This window comes from Scyliorhinus torazame, chromosome 2 (genome assembly GCF_047496885.1).
Source record: "Scyliorhinus torazame isolate Kashiwa2021f chromosome 2, sScyTor2.1, whole genome shotgun sequence".
In the NCBI taxonomy this organism is placed as follows: Eukaryota; Metazoa; Chordata; class Chondrichthyes; order Carcharhiniformes; family Scyliorhinidae; genus Scyliorhinus; species Scyliorhinus torazame.
Window position 1 is genome coordinate 88,448,091 of NC_092708.1, and position 23,932 is coordinate 88,472,022.

Below are 23,932 nucleotides of genomic sequence, written 5' to 3' on the forward strand. Positions count from 1 at the left end.
GAGCTGAAGGGGTCGGATTACGAGGAGAGGTTGAGTAGACTGGGACTGTACTCGTTGGAAATTAGAAGGATGAGGGGGGGATCTTATAGCAACATATACATTTTTGAAGGGAATAGATAGGATGGATGCGGGCAGGTTGTTTCCACTGGCGAGTGAAAGCAGAACTAGGTGGCATAGCCTTGGAATAAGGGGAAGTAGATTTAGGACTGAGTTTAGGAGGAACTTCTTCACCCAAAGGGTTGTGAATCTATGGAATTCCTTGCCCAGTGAAGCAGTAGAGTCTCCTTCATTAAATGTTTTTAAGATAAAGGGCAGCACGGTAGCCTTGTGGATAGCACAAATGCTTCACAGCTCCAGGGTCCCAGGTTCGATTCCGGCTTGGGTCACTGTCTGTGCGGAGTCTGCACATCCTCCCCGTGTGTGCGTGGGTTTCCTCCGGGTGCTCCGGTTTCCTCCCACAGTCCAAAGATGTGCGGGTTAGGTGGATTGGCCATGCTAAATTGCCCATAGCGTCCAAAATTGCCCTTAGTGTAAGGTGGGGTTACTGGGTTATGGGGATAGGGTGGAGGTGTGGACCTTGGGTAGGGTGCTCTTTCCAAGAGCTGGTGCAGACTCGATGGGCCGAATGGCCTCCTTCTGCACTGTAAATTCTATGATAGATAATTTTTTGAAGAATAAAGGGATTAAGGGTTATGGTGTTCCGGCCGGAAAGTGGAGCGGAGTCCACAAAAGGTCAGCCATGATCTCATTGAATGGCGGAGCAGGCTCGAGGGGCCAGATGGCCTACTCCTGCTCCTAGTTCTTATTTTCTTATGTTGTAAAAACACAAGCACAATAAACCATTTTCTAGTTTAGGCTAGCAGGCTTAGGATTGGTAAGAGGCAAGATCACTGTGTTCTGATATGAGGGGCGAAATTCTCCTACCCGCCCCGCCACATTTCTGCGCCGACCGGCCGGCGGGAGTCTCCGTAACACCGGCCGGTCAATGGGGTTTCCCATTGTTGGGCAGCCCCACGCCATCGGGAATCCCCCGGGCGCCGGCAAAACGGAGACTCCCGCCGGCGGAGAATGACGCCCGAGGTTCCTTTACTTTAAGAAGCTTGTTTATTGTCACGTGTACCGAGGTACAGTGAAATGTATTTTTCTGCGAGCAGCTCAAACAGATCATTTTACTTGAAAATAAAATAAAATACGTAATAGGGCAACACAAGGTACACAATGTAAATACATAGACACCAGCACTGGGTGAAGCATACAGGAGTGTAGTATTAATCAGGTCAGTCTGGACCCAGGTTCAATCCCGGCCCCGGGTCACTGTCCATGTGGAGTTTGCTCATTCTCCCCATGTTTGCATGGGTCTCACTCCCACAAACCCAAAGATGTGCAGGTTAGGTGGATTGGCCACGCTAAATTGCCCCTTAATTGGAAAAAATAGAATTGGGTACACTAAATTTATAAAAATTGCACATTCTCCCCGTGTTTGCATGGGTCTCACTCCCACAACCCAACGATATGCAGGTTAGGTGGATTAGGCATGCTAAATTGCCCCTTAATTGGAAAAGAAAGAATTAAGTACACTAAATTTATAAAAATGTCACTTCTTCCCATGTTTGCGTGGGTCTCACCCCCACAACCCAAAGATATGCAGGTTAGGTGGATTGGCCACGCTAAAGTGCCCCTTAATTGGAAAAAAAAGAATTGGGTACACTAAATTTATTTTTAAAAACAAAATAAGAAGCTTGGTCAGGACAATCAAGGGTCTGCTCGGTGTTAGGAGAAGTGTTTGGAATTTCCATTGTGGCTTTGTAACTGTCCCAATCTCCAGGTGATGGGAATAGCAGGTGCCGGAAAGTGGCGACTAGGGGCTTTTCACGGTAACTTCATTGAAGCTTACTTGTGACAATAAGCGATTATTATTATAAATAGGGACGATTTTGTACTTTCATTTCTTCACAGATTGAGATAATGATTGGCAGGGAACAGTCGGTAATGACTCTTTAATTTGAACATGCCATGATATTTGAACATGCTGACTTTTGATATGGAGAAACATTAGATAGGAAAGTTGTGGGCTAGTTTTTTATTGCGTATCCATCTGTGCCCACAATCACTTCTTGATCTTAGTCTTGTCATTGGAATAAAGTGGTAAGTAGAGGTCATTACCTCTATTAAGGGCAATAATAGAGGGTGTTTAGTGCATATTTTGCACTGGAGACTTTCAGAAATACGTCCAAAAGTCGTATCAATTCTTTGTGCTAAATATTAAACAGCAGAATACTTTTCTGAATGATACTGATCAGAAGGTTAAGGTGTCTAACCCGGTGAGTGATATGGTAGAAAATAATTCCCTGGATGAGAGCAGTGAAGCAGCTCTCACCCTTCTCAAGAAAGAAATAGTCAAAATAGCCACTTGGATGAAACTATGAGCAACATAAATGAAAAGATAAGAAAAACTTCATTCACTCATGACTAGCAAGGGTTAAAAAAATGCAGTTCAAAAGCAGACCTGTTATTCTGTAGACAGCTTTACTCTGACGAGGCATTTTAGTTGTTATGGCACTTACCCTCACTACTGTTTGTTTCCTTTCCATCTCGGGACATTGTTTCCTCCAGTTCCCCTCGAACCTTCCAATCCAGGTTGGTTAAAGAGCTGCCCGAAGGATTTCCAGACTGCTGCTTTGACGGTGGAGAGGGCGAACCTCCACCCCTCAGTTCCTGTAAAAAAAAACGTTCATACTAACAGCCATTTGGAAACATCTGTGGTTTTCCTCTTACACTCATTATTGAATTCAGCCCCTGATCAGTGGAACTGATCATACAACAGTATGATCTCAGTAAAATGGCACACATAAAGTACAGGGCATACCACATTAGTTTCAGCACGAGCATGTCCAACAGACAAGTTCCTAAGAACATGTTTCTCCAGATCAGTTACAGGTTTTCATAAAGCAGGAAGAATGACATCACTAAATAAACAAGAGGTACTGAGTGCTGTATATACTGCAAAGGCCACCGTTTCAAAGAACAAAGAAAACTACAGCACAGGAACAGGCCCTTCGGCCCTCCCAGCCTGCGCCGATCCAGATCCTTTATCTAAACCTGTCGCCTATTTTCCGAGGATCTACTTCCCTCTGTTCCCCACCCGTTCATATATCTGTCTAGATGCATCTTAAATGATGCTATCATGCCCACCTCTACCACCTCCGCTGGCAAAGCGTTCCAGGCACCCACCACCCTCTGCGTAAAAAACTTTCCACGCACATCTCCCTTACACTTTCCCCCTCTCACCTTGAAATCGTGACCCCTTGTAATCAACATGAGGTTCCTTTACTTTAAGAAGCTTGTTTATTGGAAAAAGCTTGTTGCTATCCACCCTGTCCATACCGCCCATAATTTTGTAGACCTCAATCAGGTCCCCCCTCAACCTCCGTCCTTCCAACGAAAACAATCCTAATCTACTCAACCTTTCTTCATAGCTAGCACCCTCCATACCAGGCAACACCCTGGTGAACCTCCTCTGCACCCTCTCTAAAGCATCCACATCCTTCTGGTAATGTGTCGACCAGAACTGCACGCAGTATTCCAAATGTGGCCTAACCAAAATCCTATACAACTGTAACATGACCTGCCGACTCTTGTACTCAATACCCTGTCCAATGAAGGCAAGCATGCTATATGCCTTCTTGACCACTCTATCGAACTGCATTGCCACCCTCAGGGTACAATGGACCTGAACTCCCAGATCTCTCTGTACATCAATTTTCTCCAGGACTCTTCCATTGACCGTATAGTCCTCTCTTGAATTGGATCTTCCAAAATGCATCACCTCGCATTTGCCTGGATTGAACTCCATCTGCCATTTCTCTGCCCAACTCTCCAATATATCTATATTTTGCTGTATTCTCTGACAGTCCCCCTCGCTATCTGCAACTCCACCAATCTTAGTATCATCTGCAAACTTGCTAATCAGACCACCTATATCTTCATCTAGATCATTTATGTATATCACAAACAACAGTGGTCCGAGCACAGATCACTGTGGAACGCCTTTCTCCATTTTGAGACACTCCCTTCCACCACTACTCTCTGTCTCCTGTTACCCAGCCAGTTCTTTATCCATCTAGCTAGTACACCCTGAACCCCATGCAACTTCACTTTTTCCTGCCATGGGAAACTTTATCAAACGCCTTACTGAAGTTCATGGGGGCGATTCTCATGGGGGCCAGCACGGCGCTGGAGCGGTTCACGCTCCAGTGTCCTTACCGCCGCGCCAACCCACACGTGCGCAGTTGGGGCAGCCCAATCCTCCGCATGCGCAGTTGGGCCGCGCCATCCTGCGCATGCGTGGGGAACATCTTACGCACGCCGGCCCCTCACCAACATGGAGCCGGTGTTCTGGGGTCGCGCGCGGAAGGAGGTAGGCCCAGGGGGAGAGGCCGGCCCGCCAATCGGTGGGCCCCGATCGCGGGCCAGACCTCATTGGAGGCCATCCCGGTGAAGGAGCCCCCCTCCCCCCCCCACAGGCCGCACCCCCCCCAGCGTTCCTGCAGAGTTCCCGCCGGCAGCGACCAGGGGTGGACGGTGCCGGCGGGAACCTGTCGTGTTGTAGCGGCCGCTCGGCCCATCTGGCCGGAGAATCGCCGCTCACCAGTTCTCCGAGCGGCCCGGTGCGAATCGTGCGCCGCTGGTTTTCGGGGGGTGGGAGAATCACGTGCGGGGTCGGGCGCGATTCACGCAGTGCCCCGGCGATTCTTCCACCCAGCGTGGGGGGGGGGGGGAGAATAGCGCCCATGTATATGACATCTACAGCCCTTCCCTCATCAATTAACTTTGCCACTTTCTCAAAGAATTAAGGATCATTGATCATTGATCATTCGTAGGAAGCTGATTAAATTAATTCAAAACTGGACAGCACAATTCATTAACATAGACTTTTAAACATTTGTACTCCTACCAAAACCAGTTTTTCCAACATTTTGAGTTGTTTCAAATTTTAACCTTGTGGATGCGATAGAGCCAGAACTTGTTCCCACTGTACAAATAAGCACAAAAGCCAACATTGTACAGTTTGAACTGAACTTTTGGAGCAGCCTGTTCCAAGCTGTTCTGTTAACTTCAAGAGTCAGAGAATAATAGTGCAGAAGAGACCCTTCGGCCCATCAAGTCTGTACCGGCGCATGAAAAACACCTGACCTACCCCCCAATCCCACTAGCCAGCCCTTGTCCATAGCCTTGAATATTATGATGTACCAAGTGCTCATCCAGGTACATTTAAAGGACGTGGGGCAACTTGCCTCTATCGACCTCCAGGCAACATCCTGGTTAATCGCCTCTGCACCCCCTCCGGTGCAATCACATCCTTCCTATAATGTGATGACCAAAATTGCACACAGTAATCCAGCTGTGGCCTTACCAAAGTTCTGTACAACTCCAATATGACCTTCCTGCTTTTGTAATTTATGCCTTGATTGATAAAGGCAAGAGTCCCATATGCCATTTTTCACCACCATTATTAACCTGCGCTTCTGTCTTCAGAGATCTATGGACAAACACGCCAAAGTCCCTTTGTTCCTTGGAACATCCCAGTGTCAGGCTATTCATTGAATACTTCCTTGTCACATTACTCCTTCCAAAGTGTATCATCTCATACTTTTCAGGGTTAAATTCCATCAGCCACTTTTCTGCCCATTTGACCATTCCATCTATATCTTCCCATAACTCAAGACACTCAACCTTACTGTTAACCAGCTGACCAACCTTTGTGTCATCTGCAAACTTACTGATCCTCCCCCCCATGTAGTCATCTATGTCATTTATATAAATGACAAACAATAGGGGACCCAGCACAGATACCTGGTACTCTTCTGGATGCTGGCTTCCAGTCACTAAAGCAGCCGCCTGTCATCACCCTCTGTCTCCTACAGCTAAGCCAATTTTGAATCCACCTTATCAAATCACCCTGTATCCCATGTGTATTTGCCTTCTTTATAAGTCTCCCATGTGGGACCTTGTCAAAGGCTTTGCTGTAATCCATGTAAACTACCCTGCTTACCTTGAAAAGCCAGCACAGATTTGTTAAAGGTAAATCGTCTTTAATTAATTTTTGTTAGTTCTTTGATTAAGTAACGGAGAGGATTGATGAAGATAATCCAGTTGATGGGTGTATGGACTTTCAAAAGACATTTGGTAAAGTACTGCACCACATGCTTGTCAGAAAAGTAGAAGCCCAGGGTGATACAGTGGCGCAGTTGTTAGCACTTCTGCCTCAGGGGGCCGAGGACCCGGGTTCGATCCTGGCTCTGGGCCACTATCCATGTGGAGTTTGTTTCCCAGGAGTCAGTGCCGAGACCACTGCTTTTCTTGATCTTTATTAATGACTTCGACTTGGATGTACAGGGAATAACTTCAAAATGTGCATACGACACAAAATTTGGAAATATTATGCATTGCACAAAGGCTAGATCGAGGAATAGAGGGCTATGGGGAAATGGCACAGAAAAGGAGTTGAGGCCAGTATAGATCAGCCATGATCACATTGAACGGCGAGGCAGGCTTGAAGGCCTGGTGGCCTACTCCTGCTTCTAATTCTTGCGCTCTTGTGTTCTTGTGATAGTGAGAGACTTCAAGAGGACATAGACAAGCTGGTGGAATGGGCAGACACAATGCAGAGACAATTGAATGTAGTGAAGTCGGAATTGATACATTTTGCTGGAGAAGAACAAGGGAGAGGTGCTATAAACTACCTGGTACAATTCTAAAGGGAGTCCTAAAACAAATCATTTAAGGTGGCAGGGCAAATTGAGAAATAGATATGGCAGTCTGGACATTATAAATCGAGATATGGAGTACTAAAACAACCTCTGGTTCAGCCTCAACTGAAGTATTGCATTCTAAAAGAGATAGCTGAGGAGATTGCAGAGGCCTTGGTGGTGATCTTTCAGGAATCACTGAAGGCAGGAAGGGTGCCAGAGGACTGGAAAGTGGCTAATGTAACACCGCTGTTTAAGAAAGGAGGGAGGCAGAAGACGGAAAATTATAGGCCGGTTCGCCTGACTTCGGTCATTGGTAAGATTTTAGAGTCCATTATTAAAGATGAGATTTTGAGTACTTGGAAGTGCATTATAAAATAGGACTGAGTCAGTATGGCTTCGTCAAGGGAGGTCATGTCTGACAAATCTGCTAGAGTTGTTTGAGAAGATAATAAGGAGGTTAGACCAGTGGACGTGATTTATTTAGATTTCCAGAAAGCCTTTGACAAGGTGCCGCGTAGGAGACTGTGAAATAAGTTAATAACCATGGTGTTAAGGGTAAGATCCTGGGATGGATAGAAGATTGGCTGACTGGCAGAAGGCAGAGAGTGGGGATAAAGGGGTCTTTTTCAGAATGGCAGCCGGTGACTAGTGGTGTGCCTTGGGGGTCTGTGCTGGGCCACAACTTTTCACAATATACATTAATGATCTGGAAGAAGGAACTGAAGGTACTGTTGCTAAGTTTGCAGATGATACAAAGATCTGTAGAGGGACAGGTAGTATTGAGGAAGCAGGCAGGCTGCAGAAGGACTAGGACAGGCTAGGAGAATGGGCAAAGAAGTGGGAGATGGAATACAATGTGGAAAAGTGTGAGGTTGTGCACTTTGGAAGGAGGAATGGAGGCATAGACTATTTTCTAAATGGGGAAATGGTTAGGAAATCAGAAGCACAAAGGGATTTGGGAGTCCTTGTTCACGATTCTTTTAAGATTAACATGCAGGTTCAGTCGGCAGTTCGGAAGACAAATGCAATGGTAGCATTCATGTCGAGAGGGCTAGAATACAAGACCAGGAATGTATTTCTGAGGCTGCATAAGGCTCTGGTCAGACCACATTTGGAGTATTGTGAGCAGTTTTGGGCCCCGTATCTAAGGAAGGATGTGCTGGCCTTGGAAAGGGTCCAGAGGACGTTCACAAGAATGATCCCTGGAATGAAGAACTTGTCATGTAAGGAACAGTTGAGGACTCTGGACCTGTACTCGTTGGAGTTTAGAAGGTTGAGGGGATATCTTATTGAAACTTACAGGATACTGTGTGGCCTGGATAGAGTGGACATGGAGAGGATGTTTCCACTTGTCGGAAAAACTAGAACCACAGGGCACAGCCTCAGACTAAAGGGACGATCCTTTAAAACAGAGATGAGGAGGAATTTCTTCAGCCAAAGGGTGGTGAATCTGTCGAACACTTTCTGTCGAACCCTTCTCCCCATAACCACTGATTCCCTATAGTCCATCCTGTGAAATTAAATCAGAAATGTGCCAAGGAGTTCTAAGACAGGCATGTGTGCTTAAACCTGGAATGCAACCACTCAAACACTATACCTGAACTTTCTGTGTCAAATCCAAACACTTTCATTGATCTGGACACGTTTGACATTGCAAGCTTATTTATGAGTATGCCACTGAAGAAAGCCATTGATATTTATGCCAGGTCCCTATATCACAGAAATATAGACACACCACCATTTTTGGAATCTGTATCTGAACTTATAAAGTGAGCAACTCGAACAGTTGAGTTCAGTTTTAATGAAACTATGCCCAAATAGAGGATGTGACCACGGGATTCCCTCTAGATCCATCACTTGATGGCATTTCCATCGGTTTCCACGAGAAATGTGTTTTTATGGAATGAGCCCTGACCACCAACCCGTGCACATATCTGATACATAGATAATGGGCGCAATTTAATGGTAAAGGAACAGAGTCCCGTTTTTGGGAACGTTTAGCAGGGTGTTTCCCTGCTTTTGCAGTGCTGAGAATGGCCCCACTATTAAACGGGACTCTGCTTCTATATTGGGCCTTGGCAAGGAACGCCCTGCCAAGGCCGCACTTAAACTAATTTCCTGCAGAAACGGGTTCAGCTCGTCAGTGCAGGACTAGATTGGCTGGCACCCTGATCTCTAAACCCCCCACCACGTCCTCAGGAACTCCCAACACCCCAACTTACCAGTTAGAGCGTCCATGAGTCCCCACACCCCACCTCATAAGCACAGGGCAGCCCTGGGCCTGATCCCTGACACGGTTAAGGTGCCACCTGAGTACCTTGGCACCGTCAGCCTGGCATTGCCAGGGTGGCACCCAGGTGGCACTTCCAGGGTGCCTGGCTGGCAGGCTGCAGTGCCCATGCGGCATAGGGAGTGCCAGAGTACCACCGTGCCCTGATCCGACCACCCGGGCGCCCCGATCCTGGAAGACTCTCCCAAGTGCCGGTATGCCTGGTCCTCATTTCTGGAAGCCAGTGATAAATGGCGCCCAGTTGGGGCCTCCGAGGCAAGGCCATGGGTAACTTTGGCGCAGACATATTCAAGGGAGACTAACTACTTGCTTCAAATGCAAATCTGGATCCCAGCCTGTGAGGGTGATATCCAGACCGTGACGCCTCACGAGATCTCATTAGATCTCGCGAGACGTAATGAGTGTCGTAAATCTTGCGAGAGGCTACTCGCGAGATTTTCCAACCTCATCGTATCCAGAGTTGGACACAACGAGGCCATTAGATCGCACCCAATATTCTCGTGGTCTTTGAGTCTGCACCCACTTGTACATTCCATCCTGTGCACCCACTTGTACATTCCATCATGTGCTCAAATTCACTATGGATATGGAACAACCTAACTCATCCCTTTCCTGGACATGCTAATTGAGAAATACACTAATGGGCTCTCCACTACTGTCTATCACAAGCCTATATTCATTGGTCAACTAACATTTTGGGATTCATATAGCTCCACATGCCATAATATTGACCTCATCAGCAATCTTGTCATATTCTCATCTTTCAAGCTTGGTGTAGAATCATCAAAATTATCCTGCAGGACAATGGCTCTCCTGGTCAGACCATTCGCTGGGAGAGAAAATGCTGGAAAATCACAGCTTTGTCAAAGGGTCATCTGGACTCGAAACATTAGCTCTTTTCTCTCCTTACAGATGCTGCCAGACCTGCTGAGATTTGACACCATTTTCTCTTTTGGTTTCAGATTCCAGCATCTGCAGTAATTTGCTTTTATCCATTGTTCGCTGTGTATCTCATAAACTCACAAATGGGCCAAAGGCTGCCAATATCAGACTGGAAAGTGCCCAGTCTAGCTCAAATTACCCTGGAAAGGCCAAGTGTCTAAAATACTTGAACACTAGGTTCAGCAAGCCATTTCAAGCTGCTTCTAGTGCAGTGGCTACACAAATGTCATTTTCCACTAACAAGAAACACTGCTGTCAGTGCACAATTCTTTAATGTTGTGCATAATTTTAGTGCTGGTATATTGCCAGTTAGATAGGCCATGTATTCCTATGACTGGTGGATCGAATCGAACAACACATTCCTTCGGGTGTTTGTAATGGGCAGAGAACAGATTGGACTCAACCAGCCCACACTTGCAAAACCCAGCTATTAGATGTAATTTTGCAATCGGGCAGCACTTGCTAATCAATCCTGAGTAAGCTAATAGCTACACGAACAATCAATTCAAGATAATGAGTGCAGGAAGTAATGTGACTCATTTACACTTGCAAGAAGGGACATATATTCATGCATGTATGTTCTCTTCAAACAAAAAGACAAATTACCCAGGAGCTTAGGAGACTACAGTTCTCAGTTGTTTTCTCCATGGCAACGCTTCAACCATTCAGAGTACCAACCAATCGACACCCTCTTTCTCCGGTAAATTGGTGCAATCATTTGAAATTTGGCATTCTTGCATTTGCCCTGCTGAGTGCAATATGAAACGCTTGGGCAACATGGCTCTCTTTTCAGCGATAGGCAACTGTTCATGTTGCACAAATCAAACAAGAAATATATAATTTTTCCAATTGCAACAAAATAAAACTGAGATTAGCCATAAATATACCGAGCATAATAATAGTTAGATTGTTTAATGTACAAGAGATTTTTATTGTTTCATAAGTATTGTTCTTGTGAAATAACAAAAAGGAAAAAAAGCAACATTACATCATGTATAAACCCAATAACATTCTCAGCCATTCAATGGCAAGTGTGGGAGGCTAAGCTTTTATCAATATCTTGGTATTTTACTGTGCCATACTAATTAGAAGGCTGAGTACACTGCAGCTTGTACAATTTTTCACATTAGCTGCAACTGCCTACATGATAAACACTGACGAACTCTTCATTTAACTAAATAATTACCCAGTATTAAATCTAAAATTGAAACCAACAGTGATAATGATATTTGACCCAGCTCGTACATGGACAGAAAGGAGAAGATGAGATTTGATGCATTTGTTCAAAAATTCTCCTGCTGATGTCCACCTTAATCATTATTGTTTTTCAAGCTAAATATGTCAGTTTTTATTCATTCTTCCCGGTTTAAACATAATGAAGCAAACATTCAATAGCTATTGAAATAGGTTTACAATAATTAACTGCCAAAGAACTGGGTCAACAGCAATCTGAACTCCTCCTTGGGCGGCACAGTGGTTAGCTGCCTCACAGCCCCGGGTCACTGTCTGTGTGGAGTTTGCACCTTCACCCCCTGTCTGCATGGGTCTCACCTCCGCAACCCAAAGATGTGCAGGGTAGGTGGATTAACCACACTAAATTGCCCTTTAATTTGAAAAAAAAAAGAAGTGGGTACTCTAAGTTTATTAAAAATTAAACTTCTCCTTTATGAATCAATTTTTTAATTTTCTGATTTTGTCAGAAGTTAACGATGTTGCCAAATAACATACCACAGGTTTCTAATACATTACTGTTGAAAACTAATGAACCCACCATGATTTGCTTGAATATAGTTAACATGATCATAAGAAAATTGTAGTTGGAATCAGTGCCTCTTTATTATAAATGTACCCATTATTATGAGTTTAGTTTGGTTGGTCATTGTATTTAATCAAGGCCTTTACTTACAAAAAATCCGTCAAAGAATCAACAAGATTGAATGGTGCCTGTAAGTCCAATAGAAGCACATATTTGATCCGACCCCGGGGAGGGTGGGGCTCCCACAGTCGCCTGGCCCACGATCGGGGCCTACCGATCGGCGGGCGGGCTGGTTCCGTGGGGGCCTATATTCCTCCGCGCCAGGCCCCTGTAGGGCTCCACCATATTGCCCAGGGGCCGGCGGGGAGAAGGGAACCCCCGTGCATGCGTGGAAATACGCCGGCCGTAGCATGCGTGCGCGAACTCACGCAGGCCATTCCGCGCTGGCTGGAGCTGCAGGGACCACTCTGGCGCTGACCTAGCCCCCTAGGAAGCGGAGCATTCCCCATTATCGGGGACTGTTGACGCTGGAGTGGTGGCACCGCTTTTCATGCCGGCGTGGGGACATAGCCCCATTATTTGAGAATCCCGCCCTATTTAGCATTTGTTTGAGCAGACTCAATAATTGGGTCTGCTCTTGCAGAAACAAATACATCCTAGGTTTGATGATTAACCAAACTGCAGGAAAAGTGTATATTGGCGTTCACTCAAAATTACTGTTGTTGGTTACAGAACATGTCTGTTAAAGAAGTCTTCATAACCTTATGTAAATTAACAGCAAGTCTTTATTAGCTACTTGTAACTAAATAAAAGCAGCTATCTCCATTTCTAGATCTTAACATGTCTCCACCCAACACCACACTGATCCTAGATCTGGAACTCCCGTCTTCACATTGAGGATACCCTCCATTGTGCTGTGTCACACTACCATCATGCTAAATGGGATAGATTCAGAACAGATCTAGTAACTCAAGACTGGGCATCCATGAGGCACTGTACTCAGCCACAATCTGTAACATCATGGCCGGGCATATCCCCAGTGTACCATTACCACCAAGAACAAAGAACGAAGAAAAGTACATTACAGGAACATGCCCTTTGGCCCTCCAGGCCTGTGCCAACCATGCTGTCCATCTAACCGAAAACCTTCGACACTTCTGGGGTCCATAGCCCTCTATTCCCATCCTGTTCATGTATTTGTCAAGTTGCCCCTTGAATGTCACTATCGTACCTGCTTCCACCACCTCCTCCAGCAGCGGGTTCCAGGCACCCACTACTCTCTATATAAAATACTTCCCTCACACATCTCCTCTAAACTTTATCCCTCGTACCTTAAATTTACGTCCCCTAGTAATTGACTCTTCCGCCCTGGGAAAAAGCTTCTGACTATCCACTCTGTCTATGCCCCTCATATTTTGTAGACTTCTATCAGGTCGCCCCTCAACCTCAGTCGATCCAGTGACAACAAACCATGTTTATCCAACCTCTCCTAATAGCTAATGCCCTCCATACCAGGTAACATCCTGGTAAACCTCTTCTGTACCCTCTCCAATGCCTCCACATCCTTCTGATAGTGTGGCAACCAGAATTTAACACTATATCCCAAGTGTGGCCTAACAAAGGGTCTATACAGCTGCAGCATGACTTGCCAATTTTTATACTCAATGCACCAGCCGATGAAAGCAAGCATGTCGTGTGCCTTCTTGACCAGCTTCTCCCGCTGCATTGCCACTTTCAGTGACCTGTGGACCTGTATATCCAGATCCCTCTGCCTGTCAATACTGTTAAGGGTTCTACCATTTACTGTATATTTCCCACCTGTATTAGACCTTTCAAAATGCATTACTTCACATTTGTCTGGATTAAACTCCACCTTCCATCTCTCCGCCCAAGTCTCCAACCGATCTATATCCTGCTGTATCCTCTGACATCCTCATCACTATACGCAATTCCACCAGCCTTTGTGTTGTTCGCAAACCTACTAATCAGACCAGTTACATGTTCCACCAAATCACTTATATATACTACAAACAGCAAAGGTCCCAGCACTGATCCCTGCGGAACACCACTAGTCACAGTCCTCCAGTCAGAAATGTACCCTTCCACTGCTACCCTCTGTCTGTGACCGAGCCAGTTCTTTATCCATCTTGCCAGCTCACCTCTGATCCTGTGTGACTTCACCCTCTGTACTAGTCTGCCAAGGGACCTTTTCAAATGCTTTACTGAAGTCCATGTAGACAATATCCACAGCCCTACCTTCATCAATCATCTTCGTCACTTCCTCGAAAAACTCGATCAAGTTAGTGAGGCATGACCTCCCCTTCACAAAACCATGCTGCCTCTCACTAAAACATCCTTTTGCTTCCAAAATGGGTATAAATTCTGTCTCTAAGAATCCTCTCCATGGGACAACCAAGGTTCAATGAAGAGTGCAGGAGGGCTTGCCAGGAGCAGCACCAGACATACCAAAAAATGAGGTGTCAACCTGGTGAAGCTTCTACACAGAACTAATTGCGTGCCAGACAACATAAGCAGCAAGTGATAGACAGCAATCCCACAATCACCGGATCATATCTAAGCGCAGAAGTCCTGCCACAGCCAGCCGCGAATGGTGGTGGACAATTAAACAACTCACTGGAGAGCGAGGCTCCTTAAATATCCCCATCCTCAATGATGGAGGGGTCCAGCACGTCAGTGCAAAAGACAAGGCTGAGACATTCGCAACAATCTTCAGAAGTGCTGAGTGGATGATCCATATTGGTTTCCTCCACAGGTCCGCAGCATCACAGATGCCAGTCTTCAGCCAATTCAATTCACCCCTCATGATATCAAGAAATGGCTGAAGGTACTGGATACTGCAAATATACATGCCATAGAGTCAATGAGTCACAGATGTTTACAGTATGGAAGCAGGCCCTTCGGCTCAGCTTGTCCGTGCCGCCCACTTTCTATCACTAAGTTAGTCCTACTTGCTCGCATTTGGCCCATATCTCTCTATACCCACCCTACCCATGTAACTGTCTAACTGTTTTTTAAAGGAAAAAATTGTACCCGCCTCTACCACTGCCTCTGGCAACCCATCCAGATGCTCACCACCCTCTGTGTGAAAACATTGCCCCTCAGGTCTCTTTTGTACCTCCCCCCCTCTCACCTTAAGCCTATGCCGTCTAGTTCTAGACTCCTCGACCTTTGGGAAAAGATGTTGACTATCTAACTTATCTATGCTCCTCCTTATTTTATAGACCTCTATAAGATCACACCTAAGCTTCCTACGCAGCAGGGAAAAAAGTCCCAGCCTATCCAGCCTCTGCTTATACCACAGACCATCAAGTCCTGGTAGCGTCCTCGTAAATCTCTTCTGCACTCTTTCTAGTTTAACAATATCCTTCCTATAAAAGGTGACCAGAACTGAACACAGTATTCCAGGTGTGGTCTTAGTATCCAGGTGTGGTCTTACCAATGACTTGTACAACTTCAACAAGACGTCCCAACTCCTGTATTCAATATTCTGACCAATAAAACCTAGCGTGCTGAAAGCCTTCTTCACCACCCTGTTCACCTGTGACTCCACCTTCAAGGAGCTATGAACCTGTACCCCTAGATCTCTTTGTTCTGTAACTCTCCCCAACTCCCTACCATTAACTGAGTAGGTTCTGCCCTGATTTGATCTACCAAAATGCATCACCTCACATTTATCCAAATTAAACTCCATCTGCCATTCATCGGCCACTGGCCCAATTGGTCAAGATCCTGTTGTAATCTTACATAACCTTGTTCACTATCCACTATGCCACCAATCTTGGTGTCATCTGCAAACTTACTGACCATGGGCAAAATTCTCCAGAAACGGCGCGATGTCTGTCAACTGGCGCCCAAAACAGCGCAAATCAGACGGGCATCGCGCCGCCCCAAAGGTGCAGAATCCTCCGCATCTTTGGGGGCCGAGCCCCAACCTTAAGGGGCTAGGTCGGCGCCGGACGAATTTCCGCCCCGCCAGCTGGCGGAAAAGGCCTTTGGTGCCCCGCCAGCTGGCGCGGAAATGACATTTCCGGGCTGTGCATGCGCGGGAGCGTCAGCGGCCGCTGACGGCATTCCCGCGCATGCGCATTGGAGGGAGTCTCTTCTGCCTCCGCCATGGTGGAGACCGTAGCGGAGGTGGAAGGGAAAGAGTGCCCCCACGGCACAGGCCCGCCCGCGGATCGGTGGACCCCGATTGCGGGCCAGGCCACCGTGGGGGCACCCCCCGGGGCCAGATCGTCCCGCGCCCCCCCCAGGACCCCGGAGCCCGCCCGCGCCGCCTTGTCCCGCCGGTAAGGTAGGTGGTTTAATTTACGCCGGCGGGACAGGCATTTTAGCGGCGGGACTTCGGCCCATCCAGGCCGGTGAATCGAGTGGGGGGGCCCGGCAACCGACGCGATTCCCGCCCCCCGCCGAATATCCGGTGCCGGAGACTTCGGCAACCGGCAGGGGCGGGATTCACGCCAGCCCCCGGCGATTCTCCGACCCGGCGGGGGGTCGGAGAATCTCGCCCCATGTCTCCCACATTCTCATCCAAATCATTTACTTATATAACAAATAACAGTGGACCCAGCACCAAACCCTGAGGCACAGGCCTCCATCTTGAAAAACAACCCTCCACAGCCACCCTTTGGCCCTGCCAATAATCCGGCAATAGTACTGAAGACTTGTGCTCCAGAACTTACTACAATAAGATCCATAAGACCATAAGATATACAAGGAGAATTAGGCCACTCTGCCCATCGAGTCTGCTCCGCCATACAATCATGGCTGATAGTTTTCTCATCTCCACAGCCTTCTGCGGCAAAGATTTCCACAGATTCACCACCCTCTGGCTGAAGAAATTCCTTCTCATCTCTGTTTTAAGGGATCGTCCCTTTAGTCTGCGGTGTGCCCTCTGCTTGTGGTTTTTCCTACAAGTGGAAACATCCTCTCCATGTCCACTCTATCCAGGCCTCACAGTATCCTGTAAGTTTCAATAAGACCCCCTTCATCCTTCTAAACTCCAAGGAGTACAGATCCAGAATCCTCAACCGTTCCTCATACGACAAGCTCTTCATTTCGGGATCATTCTTGTGGACCTCCTCTGGACTCTAGATTGGGTCTGACTAGACCCTTATACAGCCTTAGAAGTACATCCCTGGTCTTGTATTCTGGCCCTCTTGACATGAGCACAGCAGCACGGTAGCACAGTGGTTAGCACAGTTGCTACACAGCTCCAGGGTCCCAGGTTCGATTCACGGCTTGGGTCACTGTCTGTGCGGAGTCTGCACATTCTCCTCGTGTCTGCGTGGGTTTCCTCCGGGTGCCCCGGTTTCCCCCCCACAGTCCAAAGATGTGCAGGTTAGGTGGATTGGCCATGATAAATTGCCTTGTGTCCAAAAAGGTTAGGTGGGGGTTACTGGGTTATGGGGATAGAGTGGAGGTGTGGGCTTGAGTAGGGTGCTCTTTCCAAGAATTGATGCAGACTCGATGGGCCAAATGGCCTCCTTCTGCACTGTAAATTCTATGATTCTATGAATGCTAACATTGCATTAGCCGTCCTAACTGCTGACTGAACCTACATGTTAACGTTAAGAGAATGGTGAACAATGACTCCCAAGTCCCTTTGCGCTTCTTATTTCCTAAGCATTTCCCCATTTGGAAAATAGTCTATGCCTCCATTGCTCCTTCCAAAGTGCATAACCTCACACTTTTCCACATTGTATTTCATCTGCCACTTCATTGCCCCCTCACCTAGCTTGTCCAAATCCTTCTGCAGCCCCCTTGCTTCCTCAATATTACCTGACCCTCTACAGATCTTTGTATCATCTGCAAACTTAGCAATTTTTCCTTCAGTTCCTTCTTCCAGATCATTAATGTATATTGTGAAACGTGGTCCCAGCACAGACCCCTGAGGCACACCACTAGTCACCGGCTGCCATCCTGAAAAAGACCCATTTAACCCCACTCTCTGCCTTCTGCCAGTCAGCCAATCCTCTATCCATGCCAGGCTCTTACCCTTAACACCATGGGCTCAACTTATTCAACAAGTTCCCATGCGCCACCTTGTCAAAGGCCTTCTGGAAATCTAAATAAATCACGTCCACTGGTTCTCCTTTGTCTAACTTCCTTGTTACCTCCTCAAAGAACTCTAACAGATTTGTCAGACATGACCTCCCTTTGAGAAAGCCGTGCTGACTCAGTCCTATTTTACCATGCACTTCCAAGTACTCCACGATTTCATCTTTAATAACAGACTCTAAAATCTTACCAATGACCGAGGTCAGGCTAACATGCCTATCATTTTCCATCTTCTACCTCCTTCCCTTCTTAAACAGCGGTGTTACATTAGCCACCTTCCAGTCCTCTGGGACCCTTCCTGCCTCCAGTGATTCCTTAAAGATCACCACCAATGCCTCCACAATCCCCTCAGCTATCTATTTTAGAACACTGGTGTGTAGTCCATCCGGTCCAGGTGACTTATCCACCTTCAGACCTTTTAGTTTTCCCAGAACCTTCTCCTTAGTGATGGCCACTGCACTCACCTCTGCCCCCTGATTCTCCTGGAGCTCTAGCATCCCACTGTGTCTTCCACAGTAAAGACTGATGCAAAGTAACTATTCAGTTAGTCTGTCATTTCTTTGATTCCTATTATTACTTCTCCAGCCACATTTTTCAGTGGTCCAATGTCTATTTTTGCCTCTCTCTTACTTTTTGTATATTGAAAAAAACTCTTCCTGTCTTCTTTTATATTACTGGCTAGTTTGCACTCATATTTCATCTTCTCTCCCCTTATTGCTTTTTTAGTTGTCCTCTGCTCGCTTTTAAAGGCATCCCAATCCTCTGGCTTCTCACTAATTCTCGCCACTTTGTATGCTTTTTCTTTTGCTTTTATGCTGCCCTTGACGTCCCTCGTCAACCATGGATGCCATGTCCTCCACTTAGCATGTTTCCTCCTCCTTGGGGTGAATTTCTGCTGTGCCTCCCGAATAACCCCAAAAAAACCCTGCCACTGCTGTTCCACTGTCTTCTCTGCCAAGCTTCTTTTTCAATCAACTCTGGCCAGCTCCTCCCTCATGTCTTTGTAGTTACCCTTATTTAATTGTAATACTGTTACATTTGATTCTAGCTTCTCCCTCTTAGGATTTACTGCAGAGTAAATTCTATCATATTGTGGTCACTGCCCCCTGAAGGCTTCTTCCCCTTAAGATCCCAAATCAAGTCTGCCTCATTCCACATCACCAAATCCAGAATTGCTTGTTTCCTAGTGTGCTCTACCAAAAGCTGCTCCAACAAACCTTCTCTTAAACATTCCACAAATTCCTTTTCTTGGGATCCACTACTAACCTGATATCCCAGTCCACCTGCATATTGAAGTCCCCCATGATTACTGTGATATTGCCTTTTGTACATGCTTTCTCTATCTCCTGATTCATTTTCTGCCCCACATCCTGACTACTGCTCGGGGACCTGTACATAACTCCCATCAGGGTCTTTTTACCTTTGCGATTCCTCAACTCTACCCACAGAGATTCTATGCCTTCTGATCCAATATCGCTCCTTGCTATCGATTTAACTTCATTCCTTACGAACAATGCAACTCCGCCCCCTTTGCCCATTTGCCTGTCCTTTCGATAGGACACATATGCGTGTATATTTAGATCCCAGCCCTGATCCCCTTGCAGCCACGTCTCTGTGATGCCCACAACATTGTACCGGCCAATTTCAATGTGCGCAACAAGCTCATTTACCTTGTTCCATATATTGCACGCATTAAGGTGCAATGCCCTCAGTCCTGCATTGCCCACCTCCCTTCTCACACTTGTCACCTTTTTTGCTCTGCCGGAGAGTGATGTTGTTCTCTTATTTTTGTTTTCTATTTCCTCTTCAGTTATGACACCTTCTAAGCTAACGCTCTGGTTCCCACCCCCCTGCCATACTAGTTTAAATCCTCCCGAGTGACACAAGCAAACCTCCCAGCCAGGATATTGGTGCCCCTCGAGTTTAGATGCAACCCGTCCTTCTTGTGCAGGCCCCACCTGCCCCGGAAGAGATCCCAATGGTCCAGAAATCTGAAACCCTCCCTCCTACACCACTGGTTTAGCCATGTGTTTAGCTGCATTATCCTCCTAATTCTAGCCTCACTGGCACGTGGCACAGGGAGTAATCCTGAGATTACAACCCTGGAGGTCCTGCTTTTTAGCTTACTGCCTAACTCCCTGAACTCCTTCCGCAGGACCTCATCACTCTTCCTGCCTATGTTGTTAGTACCTATGTATACTACAACCTCTGGCTGTTCACCCTCTCCCTTCAAGATCTCCTGTGTTCGTTCAGAGACATCCTTGACCCTGGCACCAGGGAGGCAACACACAATCCTGGAGTCTCTTTCATTTCCACAGAAGCGTCAATCTCTGCCCCTTACTATAGCACCCCTAGAACTATCGCTCTGCTGCACCTTGCCCTCCCCTGCTGAGCAGAGCCAATTGTCGTGCCACTGTTCTGTTCTGGCTGCTGTTGCTTTCCCCTGATAGGCTGTCCCCCTCATCAGTATCCAAAACGGTACGCCTGTTAGAGAGTGGGACAGCTACAGGGGATTCCTGCATTGACTGCCTGCCCTTTCTAGCAGTCACCCATCTGCCTGCCTTTACTTTGAATGTGACCACATCTCTATAACTCCTATCTATGACACTTTCCGCCACCTGCATGCTTCTAAGTGCATCCAACTGCTGCTCCAATTGAACCACGCGGTCTGTGAGGAGCTTCCATTGGTTCACTTGCTGCAGTCATAGTTGACTGGAACGCTGGAAGCGTCACAGATCTGCCACATCTCACAGTTAGAGCACTGCACCTTGCTGAGTGACATTTAAGCACTAGTTAATTAATTTAAAATAAATACTTAAATTACTGTTAGATCAAGTTACAATTAACTATATTGCCCTGGTGCTAGATTTTTATTGTAAAATTAAATGCTAAATACTAATCTCTGTCCTCAGGTTTTGTTACTCCTCTACCTAGTTACTTAATAAGTTTTAATTAGTATTTTTCAATGTCTTCTTTCTCAAATTTAACAGATTCCCTACCAACCAATCAGGTAACAGCTTTACTGTGATTTCACTTCCGTCCCCCGTCCCCCCCCAATAATTTGAAAAGGTATTTGTATCATTTACCTTCCCAGGAATTCTCCCTGCAGATTACCAGTTACAAAGCCAGAAGAAAGAAAACAAAACAAAACAAAAAGGGAAAAAGCACCTTGTCCCACTCTGCACCGAATTACCACATGTTCCAAATTACCAAGTTCTAATCCCCCCTCTGGCTGTCTCACTCATTCAGGCTGTCTCGACTTCACGTGCCACGGCCATAGCTAAGCTGTTCCAGTACAGCTACAACACTGGCATCTACCCCACATTTGGAAAATTGCCCAGGTATATCCTGTACACAAACAGTAGTACAAATCCAACGTGGCCAATTACCGCCCTATCAATCTACTCTCAATCATCAGTAAAGTGATGGAAGGAGTCATCAACAGTGCTATCAAGCGGCACTTACTCAGCAATAACCTGCTCATGGACACTCAGTTTTGCTTCTGGCAAGATCACTCAGCTCCTGACCTCATTACTGCCTTGGTTCAAACGAGGCCAAAAGAGCTGAATGCCAGAGGTGAGGTGAGAGTGACTGCCCTTGACATCAAGGCAGCATGTGACCGAGTGATCAAAGAGCCCCAGCAAAATTGGAGTCAATGATGACTATAGAGCCATCAAAGTAAAAGCACTCCATGGGGGAGGTGGTGGTATAGTGGTATTATCGCTGCACTAGTAATCCAGCGATCCAAGTTAATGCTCTGGGAACCGGGTTCGAGTCCCACCATGGCAGATGGTGAAGCTTTAATTCGGTAACAATTTGGAATTAAAAGTCCAATGATGACCAAGAAATCATTGTCGATTGTCGTAAAAACCTATCTGGTTCACTCATATCCTTTAGGGAAATAAATCTGCCGTCCTCTGGTCTACATGTGACTCCAGACCAAAGCAATGTGGTTGACTCTTAAATGCCCTCTGAAGTGGCCCAGCAAAGCCATTCAGTTCAAGGGCTATTAGGGATGGGCGATAAATGCTGGCTCTGCTGGTGACACCCAGTTGCCCTAAATGAATTTTTAAAAATGGTCTACAATGGAGAAACATTAATGTTGTATCGATCATTTAAATACTATAAGAAACTATGTGCTTCAGATTTTAACATCATTTTAAGTTTAACCCCGGGCAACCAGGTATCCAGGGCCTCAGGAAACCCAACAGCTAAAGCTAAAGGATTGCTACATAATGAAGTCAATGACTTTAAAGCACTTCTTCTGGCCAAAGAGGAGCAGGGATACTTCCGCCCAGTTTATCAGGTTTACCCGTTTCTCCACCCAGAATCAAAGGCCATCAGGATCAAAGATCAGAAACCCCCATTTTTCCAGTTATTGATTCTCACCTTCACCATCCTCACCACATTCCTATTAATGCGCCTGCAGGCTCCTGAATTGTCTTGAGCTGCAGCCTCACTAAAGCCAAGTCTGCCAATCACATTGGTTCCAAAGAAGAGTCATATTGGGCTCAAAACGAACATTGGGCGCGGGCGCGAGTCTCCGGCCTCGTTTAGCTCGAGCGAGAGCATGACGAGGCCAGTGAATAGAGGGAGAGGTCAATATCGAGAACCACACCGGGTGCCAAACAGTTTGCAATGCAACTGGCCCGCTCACATAGGCGATATCGGGATCCCGCCACAGCATGGCGAGAAGCCAATAATCACCACTTAAGCCCCTTTTCCATACATGGGAGCCACCCCTTATCCAACAGCCTCCCATGATTCAACGATCTCCCCAGCAAGTGGTCACACTAGCGGCGATTAGTACTCCTTTTTAAAAATGTAAACCTGACGGAACGGCTTCATCGGGGAGTCGAAGAGGTGAATAGCCATCTTTGCTCTTTGCTCACAGTCCGGGGGCTGCCGCGTGGGGGCAGAAGCGTCTTGGGTGGGTGGGTGGGGGGGGGGGGGGGGGGGGAGAGGGGAGAGCCTCCCCAGTCTCCAAACCTTGGGGCCAGCCGCCTCGGCACCATGGCTGCAAGCTGAGTGGGATGGCTGTGAAAGCACTGCTATTAGTGGGGGGCTGGCTAGCACGGTGCTGGCGAGCCTTCATTTGCAGCGTGAAGCCCAGGAGGCCTTGTTAAGTGGACCAATTAGCGTTGAGTAATGTTACTGGCCTCACCAGGCCGAGTGCCCAGAAGCTTGCGGCACTTCCTGCTCGCTACCACACTTAGAAATCTTTCCAGGGAATCGCGCCCTTTGTTTACCTCTCCACAGATGCTGTCAGACCTGCTGAGTTTGTTGTGTTATGTAATTTGGAATAACGCAAGCTGCCACTTGATGTCGTTTTGAGTAAAAGATGCTCCAGACTTTGAAGTGAGTTCATTGTGTTTTATTGAACTACTAGCACAGTTCTCAATGAGTTCTCTCTGCTAATCTAAATGCAGTAACTCAGTCTAACTGAACCAGCCTTGCTCTAAGCCACGTGCTGGGGTGTGATGCTGAGGATACACCCTGTCTCACTCTGTAGATGTTGGTCTGTAGAAAGAGGCGGGGTGTGAGTGCCTCATCCCTTTTATAGTGAGATACCACCCCTGAGTGTCCTGACTGCTCATTGGTCGTGTCCTATTCTATGTGTTCATTAGCTGCATGTTTGCATATCATGACAGAGTTTTCCCAGCATTTTCTGTTTTTGAATCAGGTTAGTTCTCTGGTGTGGAACTTGTTGGGGGTGGGGGGGTGGGGGGGGGGGGGGGGGGAACCTCTCTGCAATGTTAAAACTGCTCAGTTTCCAAAAACATTCTTCCACTCTGCCCCTCCCTCACCAAACCCACCCCAATAGACATCAGAGCATATGTTTCCATTTAGCTAGTGACGCAGCCCACAGCAATAACCAGAGCATTGTCATAACAAAAATCTAAGCGAGGAACAAAAAAACCCTAATTCCATCAATGTGATTTCACAGCAAAACAGTAAGATCAAAAAGGAACAATGAATTGCACCCACCTGTACTGCACAGGTGAATGGAAGGGAGCAGACCAATTAAATACAAGCCCTGCATTAATAATCCTTCAATTGAGCAGCTTATCCAGTATTCAAGAAAGCAATTTGGTATTAAAAAGAAAGGAA

At 46.7% G+C, this 23,932-nt stretch overlaps 1 protein-coding gene across 6 annotated transcripts in view; it reads right to left on the reverse strand.

The window, feature by feature from the left end:
• LOC140389546 (xin actin-binding repeat-containing protein 2-like) overlaps positions 1-23,932 on the reverse strand; it is a 298,487-nt gene that overhangs the window by 88,357 nt on the left and 186,198 nt on the right. For 5 of the 6 annotated variants that reach the window (XM_072473763.1, XM_072473773.1, XM_072473782.1 and 2 more), the window contains one exon: positions 2,565-2,715. In XM_072473763.1, the coding sequence (XP_072329864.1) occupies positions 2,565-2,715 (151 nt within the window). Of the gene's footprint in view, positions 1-2,564; positions 2,716-2,866; positions 2,979-23,932 lie in introns of those variants that run through there. The other variant, XM_072473798.1, reaches the window with a different exon arrangement.